The 15,766-nt window shown below is 42.8% G+C and overlaps 1 protein-coding gene across 1 annotated transcript in view; it reads right to left on the reverse strand.

Annotated features, from left to right (window-relative positions):
- Positions 1 to 8,788: 8,788 nt before the first annotated feature.
- Positions 8,789 to 15,766, reverse strand: part of Deup1 (deuterosome assembly protein 1) — a 56,789-nt gene continuing 49,811 nt past the window's right edge. The window contains exons 12-13 of the mRNA XM_055615609.1: positions 10,021 to 10,135; positions 8,789 to 8,965 (exon numbers count right to left, since the gene is read on the reverse strand). Coding sequence (XP_055471584.1) covers positions 8,789 to 8,965; positions 10,021 to 10,135 — 292 coding nt within the window. The remainder of the gene's footprint in view (positions 8,966 to 10,020; positions 10,136 to 15,766) is intronic.

Below are 15,766 nucleotides of genomic sequence, written 5' to 3' on the forward strand. Positions count from 1 at the left end.
TAGAGAAACTAAGATACTGAGGTTCAAATATTTAAGAGAAGTAGAAAAAAATACAGCAAAAGAATTTGTACTGGGATTTAGAATCACCTGTTCCATGATCATGTTTCTGAGATTATGGCCTTTGCAAAGCTGGCACAAGTTGGAAGTGGGAAGACAAAGTGAGGGCCTAAGAAGCCTTTCATTTACTCTTTCTTTCATTAGGATTTTACATTATTTAAAGCTTACAGTATGTAATAAATGGTCATTACCGAGAGGCAAATAGAAATGTAAATAGCTAATTTGGGTATATAGGAAGCCAGGATACTGTTAGCTACTGCAGATGTGCAGGCAAGGGTCAGGGGACAGTGGAGAAATGGTTACCAAATGAAGAGCTACAAGGAGACAAGGAAGCTGCATGACTGTGGCACAAGGAGGATTTAGTTTTTGTTTTCCTTAGAGTAAGGGTTATAGTCATGACCATGCTTAGCTTTTCCTGTGAGAGCTGAGCCTTCTCCACGCCTCGGCCATTGAGCCATCTCTCCAGTGACTAAACACAGATATTTGAAATGATTTAAAACTTTTTTTTTTTTCTGTTTGATTGTGGTCAAAATGGCCGAATGCAAAGGCTGGAAAGTGAGATGAATTCACATTGCGGATATTTAACCACAATATGATTCCAAGGGTCCAGAAGACTCCAAGTCATGTTTACCGGAGCCTGGGGGAGAAGTCACTTACAGGAGTGCGAGCAGCTTATCAGTGGCTACACCACTGAAGAAATATCTCTCTTTTCCACTTACCAGTTTGTATCTTCAAGAAGGGGAAAGGCTTCATGAGGAAACATCATGAGGGAACATCAGTGGGTCTAATCTTGAGAGGGTCTTGTGCAGGTAATCACAACTGCTGAGCAATCAAGAGGGCAGTGGCATGCCGTACCCAGGCACAGCCTCCTCCAGCACCGCCACTTAGCACAGCCTTTCTTGTTAGCTACTGAGCTCTACAGAATAACCCATAGCCTGTGCACCAAATCCAGCTTGCCACCTGTTGGAGCAGGTGGTGGCTAAGAGTAGCTGGTTTTGTGTGTGTGTGTGTGTGTGTGTGTGTGTGTGTGTGTGTTTTAAAGTAAGTTTTTATTTTAAGTAGCTATAGAGTCACAGGTGACTGTTGGAAATAACACAGAGATCGTGTGTCCCCCTTTCCCTGGTTCCCCACAAGATTAGCTTCCTCACACCTATCATGAGTGTCTGAGGATAGCCTGACATTGGTGCCACAGTGAAGAATTACAGGTTTTCACGGGGCTTCACACACCCCTTCAATTCCTCTGTGCTTGCTAGCTGTCGCATTATCACTTTTTTTTTCATTTTTGTCACTTTTTAAAAAATACATTATTTGAGTATTTTCTTTTTAAAATATTTTGTAACGTTTATTTTATTTTATTTTTTTAATGTATATTGATGTTTCACCTGCATGTGTGTATATGTGCCACACGCGTGCCTGGTACCTGTGGAAGTCAGAAGAGAGTGTTAGATTCCCTGGACTGCAGTTACAGTTATGAACCGCCACGTGTGTGCTGGGAATTGAACCTGGGTCCCCTTCAAGAGCAGCAAGTGCTGTAACCTGCTGATTTTCCTTTTTTGGTGCCAGTGTCTCTATTCTTGCTATGCTTTCATTTGCATTTCCCCAGAGGCTGAAGCTCAGCCTTCCCCTCGGTGCTTACTTGCTGCCCCTGGGATTCTACTCGGTGAAGTAGGGTGAAATGGGTCTTCCGGCTTCTAACTGAATTCTAATTGCATTGTTGACTGCTTTGCTGTTGGGTTTGGAGAGATCTTTGTACATTCTAGACACTAGTTCTTGACAGCTATGTGATTTGCAAATTCTTCCCAGTAGGTTTTCTTTTCATCCTCCTAGCAGGGCCTTTAGCTGAGCAAATGTTTTGGTTTTGGTAGCTCCCCACTTACCAATTTGCCTTTTTATGCATTTTGATTTTCCTGTCACATTTCAGAACCCTGCCGAGCTGTGAATCCCACAGTTTTTAATCCTAGGCTTTTTTTTTTTTTAAACGTATTTATTTATTTAATCAATTTACAGCCTGATCCCAGCTCCCTCCCTTTTCTCCTCCCATTGCCACCTTCACACCGGCTCCTCCCATTCCCTCCTCTCAGAGAAGGGAAAGCCCCCAATGGCACCAACCCACCCTGGCACCTCAAGTTGCATCAGGAATAAGCACATACTCTCCCACTGAGGCCAGACAAGGCAACCCAGCTAAAACCCAAGCCAAAAGCAGGCAACAGTGTCAGAGACAGCTAGACTTAAAATAAAATAGATTTATGGCTTCACATTAATATCCATGATTCGTGTGTGTGTGTGTGGTATATGTATGTGTATTTGTCTGTTCATGTCTGGAGGCCAAAGGTCAATGTTGTGTTGAATGTTTTTCTTTCTCTCTACCTAATTTGGAGAAACAGAGTCTCTAACTGAACCTGGAGCTTGCTGACTGTATGGACTGGCGGGCAGTGGCTCTAGGCTTCTGCCCATTTGCATGCAGCTATGAGGTACATGCCACAATGCCTCTATTTGTACATGGATACTGGGAGTTGGAACTTGGGTCTCCATACTTTCATGGCAAACACCTTACTAACTGAGCTATTGACCAGCCCCATTATTTTTTTCTTTTTGATAGGGTCTCTAACTGTAGTTCAGGCTGACTTTGATCAAGAATCTTGGTCAAGGCTAAGAATCAAGGCTTAATCTAAGAATTCTTAATCTAAGAATCAAGGCTTCTTAGAATCTTTCTGCCTGCGCATTTCAAGTGCTGGGATTAGAGGCTTGCACCGTCACATTTGACACAACTCATTTTATACAATTATTAATTGTATTATTTATTAGTTACAACTAGTTAATTTGAGCATAAGGTGCACATTTTTGTTGGGGTTAGGCTGGTGCTATATAGTCAAATGCTAAATACTGGCCCCTAAGATCTGGTTGCTGTCCAGACGAGCACAATTTCAGGTATGCTAAGTGATGTGTAAACCTATATGTTGTGGAAGGGATTTTAGGCTTTAGAAGGCTTCTTCACCCCAGCTAGTTCCCAAAAAATTGAGACAGAGACCTTTTAGAGTTATAAAAGCTTTAAAGCACAGTAACCAGACAGATATCAACCCTCTAGGCTATTTTGCTATTTCCAGCTACACACCCTAAGCTATTTGTCATAATTGTTTCTGCCTGGGCTGCTTCTGTTTCATCAGGCCAGCCCTCATGGCCATGTGCTCATGGTCTGTACTGTGCCGTACTGTGACTCTCTTTTCTCTGGCTTCCTCTCCTGACTTCCTCTCTTTCATGGCTCACATCTGAGCCTAACCCCAGTAACCTAAGCTCTACCTACTTCCCTTCTGCCCAGTTACAGGCTTCTAGCTATTTTTTTTATTATTATTATTAGCCAACCAGCTTTAAATTGGGGATCAAGGTTTAAACAATGCTGGGGGCCAGTATTTACCATTTGAACACATAGCACCAGACCAACCCCAATGTATTTTCCCTTTTGATGTCCAATCCCTCCAGCATTTGTTGAAAGGCTATCATCCCTCCTCTGAATAGCTTGGGAATTCAGAGTTTCTTGGGCGTGTTTGTGTGGAAAAATTCCTACAGTCCTCATCCATAGCTTTGATGGTCCATCTCAACTTTTATCTTGAAATCCAGAATCACCTAGGAGAAGGGCCTCAGGCATGCCTGTGGGAGATTACCTTGATTAGGTTGATTGCGGCAGGAAGACCCTGTGGGTGAGATCTCAGCTGAGATCCTAGGCCATATTAAAAGGAGAAGGAAAGCTGAGCAGAAGCTTCCATCACTTTGCTTCTTGACTGAACGTGACCAGCTGCCTCGAGCTCCCCATCACGATGGGGAACTAAACTAAAACAAAACTTTTCTCTAGTAAGTTGCTTCTATTAGGACATTTTATCACAGCAACAGGAAAAGTACCTAATGCAGAACCCTCCCCCGCAATCCTGACTACTTCGATTTACAGGTGGTCATGAGCTACAATGATGTACCTTGTGATTTCTATCATGGTGTAAAGCAATGCTTGTCAAATTGCTGCTTTTCACTTTCACCGCGGAAGCCAACATGCAAAATCATTTCTCTTTATTGTAGGTAGACTTTTGCTGCAGGGTAATGTAAATGTGGGCATGTTTAAGACAGCTGTAACTAAGCTTCCATGGTTGGAAAGTTAAGTGTATCCCCTGCATCTTCAACTCAGGATATTTCAAGTTTACAGTGAGCCAGGATATACCCCTGCTATGAGTTGAGGGACATCTGCATATTGTCTTGAAACTAGATATATTCACTCCTGTGTTACTACATAGTTTTCAAATTTTAAAACTCTTCTAGTTTATCTTTCTACCTAACCTTTAGAATGATCTTGCTCATATCTACCAAAAATTCATGCTGGGATTTTGTGTTAAAATGTGTTATCAATTTTGGGGAAATTGAGACCTTTGCTATGTTGCCTTCCAGTTTATAGCATGGCTCCTGACGCTCCAGCTCTTAAGAAAAAATCCTTGATTTCTGTGATCAGCTTTCAACAGTTTTACTGTATCCAACTCTTACACATATGTGTTAGGATTCTAGTAGGCATCTAACTGGCAGGATCACAAGAGGAGTATTTTTGATGTTAATATAGACATTCATTACTGCTATGTACAGAAGCAATCAAGTTTTGTGTGGTCATCTTGTATCCCGAAGGCTAACCCCAATGCTTTATTAGTACTAAGAGTACTTTGTAACTTCCTATTAGGGAATTGTGTAATCTCAAATAGGAAAGGTTTTATTTATTTATTTTTCTTTCTGTCACACTCCTCTATTACCTTCATGACTTTTTAAAAAATAACCCACTTGGTTTGATTAGGATTGCTTGCCCTTGCATGAATGTGGGTTATTTACTGTAATGGGCAGCTGGTCAGTGGCTACACTCCTTCCCCCAGCAGCCATTACCTGACAAGAGAGTCTAACCTCTCCCCACCAGTCTGTCATACTGATGGGCACAATCTGGTCCAGGTCTTGCTTCTAGAGATGGCTACAGCCACTGCGAGTTGATGAATGCAATCGCCACATAACAGGAAGCAGCCAGTGTTTCACAGAACTCCTCTGTGATGTTACCTGAGCCTCCAGAGAGCAGGGAGTTGGACCAGTGGGCTCCTCTTGCCTGGTTGTCAATAGTGTGTCGTGTAGGGTCCACTGCTCAGTAAGACCACTGATGACTTTTCTCTCCTAGCAGTCTATACAGCACTTTGTAGCACAGTGAAAGCTGGCCAGCAGGGAGAAAGTTCCCAGGTCAGTTCTAGGCTGATGGATTCTGAGCTTACAACCAAGTGTGTGATATCTTCAGGTCTTACTACCTAGTTCTGGTGTGCCCAAGAATAATGGCAATACCCTCTGGGGCGTCCCTGACTGGCAAATCCTAGCAACTCCCACACCTGGCAATGAGATTCTCACTTAACAACCAATGGCTTCTGGGAGCAGCAGCACCTACCCATGTAGAATACTTCCATTCAGACTCTTTTCTTTTTAAATATATTTTTAATTGGCTTACAAAGTGTGAGTTTCTATAAGGCCTTTCTTTCTTATTGATGGTTTCATTTTAAGGACTTGGTACATTTCAAGTTGGTTTTGGTTTTCTGATAACCATTTGTGTTCGTAGCTGTACTGTCCTCATATTGGTAATTTATACCCTTCTTCCTTTTGTCGGGGTGGGGGGGAGGTCAGTCTTGCTAGAGACTAGTCAATTTTCAGAGACAGCTCTGATTTTTTTCCTACTTTCTCTGCATTTCATTGGTATCTGTGCTTCATTGTTTCCTCCTTGTTTTGCAGGTTGCTTTTTTTTCCTTTTGGATTTTATGCTCCTAGATTCTGGAGAGATTTGAGTCTTTTCCTGCTTGCTAATGTACTCATTGGGTGACTGAATTTCCCTCTTGGCACTGCGTAAGCCCACTCGTGAAGGAGACCTTACCACTGAGCCGAGGTGAATGTCCTGACTCTCAGAGTGGATAACCTATCAAAGCCTGAACTTTCTCCGGGTAGATAGCCTATCAAAGCTCGGCGCTCTGTGGTAGCTGACTGAATTAGACTAATTCTTGTCTTTTCCTAGGGAGAGGAGGATTTTTCTGAGGCTCTTTAGTTTGGTACTTTGACAGCCTGTCTAGCCCTAGATCAGGGATGTGAGAGGGCGTTGTTAGGGCTCGGGCTGCCCTACCAGTGTACTGAAGACTGGTGGCTCAAACAGCTGGACTCTCATGGGTCTGAAGGCTGAACGCCTGAAATCAAGGTGTTGACTGGTTCCTGCTGCATGCTCTGAGGAAGAATGTGGGTTCAAGTCTCCTTCCTAGCTGCCAGTGGCTTGCTGCCAATGTTTGGCATATCTTGGCTGACAGAAGCACAACTGTTATGCACCTTCACCTAACAGTCCTTCAGTGCACATCTGTGTCTCTAGAGCTGTGAACAGTGAACTTCTGCTGTATACAAGTTATCCGGCCTGAGGTAGTTTGCTACAGTAGCCTAGAGTAAGACAGCAGGTCATCGTACAAATTAACTGGATAAGTGAGAAGCTTAATTATTTTTGAAGGATTTGTATGTGTGCGTGTGTGTATGCAGGCTTGCATGTGCCACAGCTTGCCTGTACAAGTTCAAGGACACCATCATGGAGTCTGCCTTCTCCGCCCACATTTCCATGGTTCTGGGAATTGGATTCTAGTTGTCAGGCTTGTGCAGCAAATACTCTAACTGCGGAGCTGTCCCGCCAGCCCCATTAATTATCTTACTCAGTTTTCCGTTTTGTGAAGAAAAACAACAAACAAAACCCCCAAGCAAGCCATGGTGTAAAGAAAGCTGATACTTAAGTGCAGTGCTGAAGTCGTGGTAAAGCCAGTCTGCTCATGACTTGAAAAACCCATGTAGGGAGGCAACTGGCCCTTAGCACACTCTTCCACTCTCCTCACAGCTAAGGCCCAAGACTGCTGGATCCTAGACCTTGCTTTCGGTGCTCAAGTTTCATCTATGAGGCTGCCCTGAGGAGACAAAGTGGTCCAGGACTTAGGAGATGGTGAAGATATACTTTAAATTTCTAATAATTTCTGTTTGTTTGGGGGATGTACACGATGTAGGCAAGATCAGATGGGTTCAATGTGGTTTCGCTGTAGGCCCCATTTCTAAGCAGTTTCTCCTCATCTTCTAAGGATAGCACGCACAGCCTTTTTTCTGTATTTGCTTGGGGTTTTGGTCCCTTTTACTTTCGTTGTGCAGTGCAGGGTCAACCTCAAGGCTTCAAACGCGTTAGACCAATGCTTTATTTTCATTGTGCCCAGTTAGAAACTAGTCCCTAACATGAAGGTACCGGCAATCCCATGGTTTTCCTCACAAGGGGCTTTTATTTGTGGGCACAGTAAGGGCATGGAACTCTGCCGACATTTTCAACGTATCTTTGTTCCCCATCTGCCTGCTTACAGAAAGTGATACTGTATTGAGAGCCAGGAGACACAAATCCAGACATTTGCCTCTGTGTATTCTGCTTACTACAGGATAGTTTTCTTTTTTATTGTTTTTCAGGTGTGTGTGTGTGAATGTGCGTTTACCTGTGCGTGTGCACGCAGAGGCCAGAGGGTGGGATCAGGGGTCCTGCTCACTCACCCTCCTCCTCACTTCCTTAAGACAGGGTCTCTTGATGAACCTGAAGCTAGGATGGCAGCCAGCAAGCCCCAGCGATCTTCCTGTCTCTGCCCCACATAGCATGAGGCTTATATTTGTGTATGGCCATGCCCAGTCTTTTTACCTGGGTGTCTGGATCTGAACTCAAGTCCTCATGATTAAGCATAAAGTTCTGTTTCTTACTTGCCAAGCCCTACAATACTAGTTTCGCTGATTTCGAAAGCTTAAGTTTAAATGGTGCTGAGATATGTGGTGTGTGTGTGTGTGTGTGTGTGTGTGTGTGTGTGTGTGTGTAAGAGACAGAGAATGTTTGTGTATATTCCATTTTTAAGGAACAGGTTATCAGATTATCATTCTTGTGTATTTGTTATGTAAATTTCATTGTTCATTTTCTTGCTATTCCTTCTGTAGAAAGTGGACACCTGTAAAGCAGTTGAATTTTGCATTCCTTTATTGTTTTACAAACAGTGGTGATTACAAAGGAGACGGCGGCAACGAGCAGCTCTGTGCCTCAGTGGCAGCATGGCTGTCTGGCACAGTGACTTTTACCGTGCACACTGCACATTTGAAGTTGTTGGTGTTGATTAAGGCAGAGGCATTGCAAAAGTGAAGGTAAAAACACCAAAAACATATCCTTCAGCTTCTAAAACGAGTCTTAGAACGCTTACGTAGTCCAGTGGACCTATCTAAACATCTTTCACTTTTAGAAGTCCTTGAGACTTTGTGCCCATCACAGAGTGATTGCACTCTGTTTCTTTACGTTTGGAATTGAGTGCGCTCTTTTCTCGCTGCCTGCTACACAGGAAATGGGACCTAGCATACATGATTAAAGTCAGAAATAATTCATTTTAAATCCCAAACCCCTAGACAGGAAAGAAACCCTTTGGGGCTAGCCATATTTATTCTATCCTAACAGAACAATTAGAATGTGAAATGCAGAAACAAAAGCAGCTTTATGGAACAAAATCCTATTTTCTAGCTGCCTTACAGAAGTGATTTGCTCACTCGTGGAGACTAAACCAGATTTCTTGGTTTCATGAGTTCGATTTGCAAGTGTTTCACTAGAGCTTTTTCTTTTTTCTTTCTCCTGGAGAGGAAACAAACATAAAAGGTGCAAAGCTCATATGCGTCTGCCGTGCTTGAGTCTGGTGTATTTGTTCAGTGTGAACTCCGTGTGCCTCTGCAGCTCGTCGATGTGCGTGTTGAGCAGCTTCTCCAGCTCCTTGGCCCGCCTCTCCTCTTCCATCAGGAAGTGCTGCGTTGATAGGGAAGCCGGGAAGGACATATCTGGGGGAGACTGAAGAGAGGGGAGGAAAGTGAGGTGAGACATGCAGCTCCCTGACAAGCAGCTTTGCAGCTTGGACAAAACACCTGGGCAGAGCTCTCCTCCCCTTGTAACAGAGTTCCTGCTAATGAAACCCTCAGGAAGTTGAGTCAGCTCAGCACCAGGCTGTTAAAGAGCTCTAGAAAGGAAGACTGCAGTGACCCGCTGCAAATCCAGGATGGATGTAAGTACCAGGGATCTCAAGCACAACATACTTGGCTGACTTGCAAGGCTAGTAATCCAGAACATAGACAAGTTCCATTTGATGTCCTTGGCAACCCCAGTGGATCCAATAGCAGAGTGGCTCGCTTAGTGAGAGCTACTTAGCTAGCTTCGGTCGACTCTCAGGCCAGCTGAGCCCAGGAGCTATGCCACCACCAATTAACGAAAGGCAGACCTCACTGGGTCCCTCACTCTGGGAGTGCTCTGTATTCCTGGGCTAGCCCTTCCTGCCTCAGGGCATTAACACTTACTTTGATCCTCTCTGGGATGACTCAGCACATGGGCATGTACAGTTTATACATGTTACTGTATGTTAAAACCTGTTTGGGTATGGTGGTTCATGCCTGTAGTTCTAGCACTTGAGAACCTGATCCGCAAGGACTGCTGCAAGCATAAAGCCAGCCTGCACCACATGGTGAATTCCAGGTCAGTCTGGGCCAAAGTGAAAGCCTGTCTCTAAAAAACTAAAAACTAAAAACTAAAAGGCATCGCTAGCAATTCCTGCCAGAGTATTAGGGTCTCTTTCTGTTCAAGATAGGTGTAGTCAAATGATCTGTAGCGCATCCTGCAGTCTTACTTCAGAAATGGTGCCACATCCTTTTATTCCCAGCACACTGGAGGCAGATACAAGTGAATCTCTGAGATCAGCCTGGTCTACATAGTGATACCCTACCTCAAAATAACAACAACGTCCAAAAGAAAAAAAATAACATTTTAAGCTATTCTGACCTTCTGTTTATTGGTCTCAGTATTAAATAATTTATCCTTAAAGGAAAAATCAGAAAAGTTATTTTCTAGTATCTCACCAGAGGGAAGATTTCATCGTCACTAGCCAAGGGACTTGTCATTTCTTTGCTCTGAAGTGGCAAAGGTGGAAAGGGTGGTGTTGGGCTTCTGCTCAGCTCACAGTCTTGGCTAAGTCTAAAAGAGAAGAAATGGATGTCAGTGTCCTTCCTAAGTAGCTTAGGTTTTTTTTTCTATTGCTGTGATAAAACACCATGAGCAAGGCAACTTATAAAAAGAAAGTGTTTAATTGGGCTTATCATTTCAATGGGTTAGAGATGGCAGCATAAAGAACAGCTAAGAACTCACATCTTGATCTACAACCACAAACCAAAGAGCTAACTGGGAATGAATGGCATGAGAGACCTCAAAGTCATCCCCCACTGACACACCTCCTCCAGCAAGGCCACACCTCCTAATTCTTTCCAAAGAGTTCCACCAACTGGGGACCAAGCATTCCAATATACAAGGCAACGGGAGGCAGTGTCATTCAAAGTACCAAAGGCCATGCTTTTTTGTAGCTAAAGGTTTTGATTTCCCTGATGTTCAACTATGGAGAACCAATCAAATGATTGAGTTTGTCTGGGTATTTCTCTGAAAAAAAAAAAAATATATATATATATATATATATATATATATATATATATATTTAATAATCTCAAATTCACTTTAAAAACTTGGAATGCTCCAACCAAGGACCATTCATGGAGATAACCTAAAACCCCTGCACAGATGTAGCCCATGGCAGTTCAGTGTTCAAGTGGTTCCATAGTAATGGGAACAGGGACTGTCTCTGACCTGAACTGATTGGCCTGCTCTTTGATCATCTCCCCCTGAGGGGGGTACAGCCTTACCAGGACACAGAGGAAGACAATACAGCCACTCCTGATGAGATCTGATAGACTAAGATCAGAAGGAAGGAAAAGAAGACCTCCCCTATCAGTGGACTGGGGGAGGGGCATGGGTGGAGAAGGAGAAGGGAGAGTAGGATTGGGGGGGAGGAGGGGAGCTCTAGGGGGATACAAAGTGAATAAGTTGTATTTAATAAAAATTAAAATAAAAAACTTGGAATGAAGAATGATGAGGCAGAAAACAATGGTTGCTTGTAGCCTCAGCCTTTATAATTCTATGTTGTGCTTTTGGGTTTCTAGGCCATTTTAAATAACTGAAGCATATTTTGACAGAATCTCAAAGCACAGAAACTGCCGCTGTCCAGGGCAGTTCTAAGGAGCTCCCTTAAGGTTCTCTCCTGTACTTCACAGGCTTTCATAACAAGTCATACTTTTGGGGTGTCATCTTGATGCCCATTTGATCTTCAAAAAAGCCTAACAAGGTGGATTTTTACCATAGAAGAAGAAACTAAGCATAAAGTTAAATTATTTCCCTAGTCACTTTCTTTTTTTCTTTCTGGTACTGGGGAGTTGAGCCCAGGTTTTTTCAAAGAATGCTAGGCAAGTGTCCTACTGCTGAGCCACACCCTAGCTCTGTTTGTGTTTTTCACTTGAGACAGGGATCCTCCAGCCTCTCCTGGAACTTCAAGTTTGATTGCTTTAGTGCCTCTGCCTTACCCTGACACCCCAGCCCCACCAAGTATGTTATTATTTGCCACTGAGTCACAAGGCTCATTTCAATAATTTATCTTATTTTTATGTTATTTTTAATTCTTTTTTTCCCGAGATAGGGCTTCTCTGTGTAGCCCTGACTTTCCTGGACTCATAGAGCTCTGTCTGCCTCTGCCTTCGGAGTGCTGGGATTGGAGGCATACCTATGCCACCATGCCTAGCTCAATCATTTATTTTAATTGTATGTTGTATGATTATTTTTTTTTCTTTTGAGATCACAATATAACCACATAATTTTTTTTCTCTTTTCTCCCTCCTATATACTCCTCCTTACTCTCTTTCAAATTCATGGCCTTTAATTGTTAGATGAATGTATATGCTTATGTATCTTAAATGCAAACTGTTCAGTCTGTCTAATGTTACTTTAGATTCCAAAGGAGGGAAGCAAGTGACAGTCTTACACAGCCATGACACTATGAAGCATATCAACAAGCAAAATGGCACTATGAACCTAAGGGTACAGCAGTGGCACAGAAAGCCTTGGCGATAATTAACAGCTCTCTGATTAGACTTTAGATCCACTCAAAAAGAGGAAAATCATGCCTGGTGCTGGAAACCTAGTCGACTACCCAGGCTAGTGAAGTTATGGATCCTGGAAGAGAACCTACAATTTTACTAAACCAGCATAGTCTTTGACTACATTTGAGCTATTTGTCCTTAGACCCACAGATAAGCATAGTCCTTATCCCTCAGGGATGAAACTTCTCTTTGCAAAAGACAGAAGCATTAGAGAAGATCTTAACTAGCAGAAATGTAGAGTTGTGAAACCTAGACCCAGCAGGTATGTCTACAAGATAGCTCAGGGGACACTGTAGAAGACAGAGCAGAAAGGCTGGGTGAGCCGGAGGATCACATTTGCTGTGAGACTATCTCCCACGAATGTCAGAAATTGCACCCATAAAGTCTCACCAACGTGACTGTGCAAATGTGAACTGAACAATGAAAACACCAATGGACATGCCAAAGCAGATGGGGAAAAGCCCATGGTGCCTAAGCCCTACAGAAAGAACTACAGGTAACTAAGGATGCTGAGAGGGAGAAATAAGCTTCCCCAGGGAAGGGTACACCAATTGTTTATCCAATACCAAATGGGCAGCCCTGAAAACAATTGTTGACTTTAAAAATAAGATCACTTCCCTCTGAGGAGGGAGCAGCCTTACCAGGCCACAGTAGAGGACAATGCAGCCACTTTTGATGAGAACTGATAGACTAAGATCAGAAAGAAGAGGAGAACCTCCCCTATCAGTGGATTTGGGGAGTGGCATGCATGCAGAAAGGGGAGGGAGGGTGGGATTGGGAGGGGAGGAGGGAGGGGCTTATGGGGGGATACAAAATGAATAAAGTGTAATTAATAAAAAATTTAAAAAAATTATAACGAAAAAAAAATAAAACCACATCAAATAAGAAAAAAAAATAAGAATAAATTGCTAGGAACTGGTAACTTGGAACTCAAGTCCAAGTTTTCCTGAGGTTGAAACCTACAATAAGCATGAAAAGCACACTATGTAATTGTTTGTGCTAAAATATTGGGTGAAAAAAAAATATAAGTTAAAAAAAAACCAAACCCCTTAGTAAATAAATGAATAATGGCACAAAATGACATACCTTAAAGTTGGACCAAAGATTATCCCACCTATCCTGTTTGGCTAAATAAATGTCTTTCATAAAAATGGAGCTTAAATTTAATCAAATCATCAAAGACCATGAAAACATAAAAATCTGTTTAACTGAAAGCTATTTATCCTTGCTAGTACACCCAGATTTCCCACAGGTGTTAACCATTTTCAAAGCCGTGTTTTGATACATGATACAGCCTACACTGGAGGGGGACACCAACCTAGCCACAAAACCTTTGGCCCAAAATTTGTCTTGCTTACAAGAAGTGAAAGGATTAAGATGGAGCAGAGATTGAAGGCATGGCAAATCAATGACTGACCCGACTTGAGACCCACCCCAAGGGAGAGAGGCAACTTCCGAAAAACTCTACTCTGCTTGCAGACAGAAGCCTAGCATAGCTGTCCTCTGAGAGGCTTCACCTAGTAGCAGCAGCAGATCAAAACAAGTGCAGCCAAACAGTAGGGAGTTTTGTGGAAGAGTGGGAGGAAGAATAGAGGGAGCTGGAGGGCTCAAGAACACCACAAGAAGACCTACAGAGGAAACTAATCTGGGCCCAGGGGGGCACACAGAGAACCACCAGCCAAAGAGCTTGCATGGACTGGACTTAGGCCTTTACCCATATGTGGCGGATGTGCAGGTTGGTCATTATGTGGGTCCTCTAACAATGGGAGTAAAGGCTGTCTCTGACTCTATTGTCTGCCTGTGGATCCCCTGGCTGGAATGCCTTGTCAGGCCTCAGAAGGAAAGGATGCACTTAGTCCTGCTGCAACTTGAGGTGCCAGGGTGGGTTGGTACCCTGTGGGTGATTCCCCTTCTCTGAGAAGGAGACGAGGGGTGGGGGAAGGGGAGCATGAGGATGGGATTGGGAGGAGAGAAGGGAGGGGATCAGGTTGTAAAGTGATTAGATAAATAAAAATAAAGTAAAATAAACCCCACACTGTACTTTTCTGTTCTCATGCAATGCCCAGGCCACAGAGACTTGTTTCTTCACAGACTTCAAGTCTGTGCATACAAACGGCACGGAATACTGTGATAGGCCTCTGTGGATCAGCTCAGGGAAACAAACACAACATGCTTCCTGGTTTTACTTATCTTGAAATAAATCTTTTCCTCCATTATCCCACACTATAATTACCATGGAAACAGAGCAGCAAATTAAATGGAAATAACATGGTTTATGATGCAAACAATAGATGAAATGTCTCACAGTTCAAACTGAACGGTAACAATCGTATAATACACTCTCATATAATTTCTGGCCTGGGCATAGTGTCAACACTTCAGGGTAGAAGAAAAGACAATTAGAGGTGATCTGAGAAATATATATATGTGTGTGTGTGTGTGTGTGTGTGTGTGTGTGTGTATGTGTAAAATCTCAATTGCAGAAATTTAATACAAAGTATTATTTGTTCGAAATTATCTAAATAATTATCCCAATTATCTAGTTTGCTGTGGATGCACAGAGATGGTTTTATGGTGATAATTACTGAGATTTGTACAGGGACTTTTTATATAATAAAATCAATAAAATATTGAGATTGAAGGAAAAGACTACATTATGAAGTAAAGTGCTTTGCCTTAAATCATCTTTAGAGCAAAAAGCCCTTCTAAAATATAGCTAGTCAAATACTTCATAAAACCACCTTGCACACAATGTTACATGTATCAGTTTAAAGTGGGCTTAAGAATTATTGCAGAAGGCTTTTAATATCTACTCACAAGCTGAACTGTTCAATTAGCTTTCTCACAGGCTCTGTTTCAGGGAGGTTCATCTGCTTGGTTGGGAGGCAGAACTCTTCATGGAGCTTGAGGTCCTGTCTGCAGTTTGCAAGGCCTCTCACGTGTGGCCTCTGCCCCTTCTCCTGTGCTATGGGATGATGTCCTAGCCAGGGACAAGGACCCACCACCTTTGCTGACTGCCTTCCAGCCTCTCCTCACAGGCTCCAGAAACTCCCCTTCTGTGACCTGCCCTGTCTCCTGGCCTGGACCTTTGGTCTGCTGTGTTCTGCTCCTTATTAGTTAATACCACAGTATACAATTTTCATAACTTATTTTGGCTTTTAGATTCATCCCTTGGCGAGGGACCTGGCAAGGGTTAATGACAAAACTGCTAATTTTGTGGCTTTTTCCTATTAGACAATTTATTAGCCAGACATGAAGCCATCTTAATGATTTAATGTTTCTGATTACTAATCTCTTCTTGGCTCATGATACAAGAATTTAAACCATGAATTCACTTTTAAAAAGGTTTGTTTTCATATGTAAGTGTTGTGTGGGTTTATGTGCACCACTTGTATGCAGGTGTTGGTGGAGGTCAGAGGGAGTCAAATCCCCTGAAACTGGAGTTACAGGAGGTTGTGGGCCACATGATATGGGTGCTGGGAACAGAGCCCAGGTCCTCTGGAAGAACAGTCAGTGCTCTTAACCGCTGAACCATCTCTCCAGCCCATGTCTTCACATTTCAGTGTGTATTCTCATATAAAGACAAACTCCATTTATTAAAGTATTGGTATGTCATTAAAATTAGTTA

Source organism: Psammomys obesus, unplaced genomic scaffold (assembly GCF_907164565.1).
Source record: "Psammomys obesus unplaced genomic scaffold, mPsaObe1.curated_primary_1811, whole genome shotgun sequence".
NCBI lineage: Eukaryota > Metazoa > Chordata > Mammalia > Rodentia > Muridae > Psammomys > Psammomys obesus.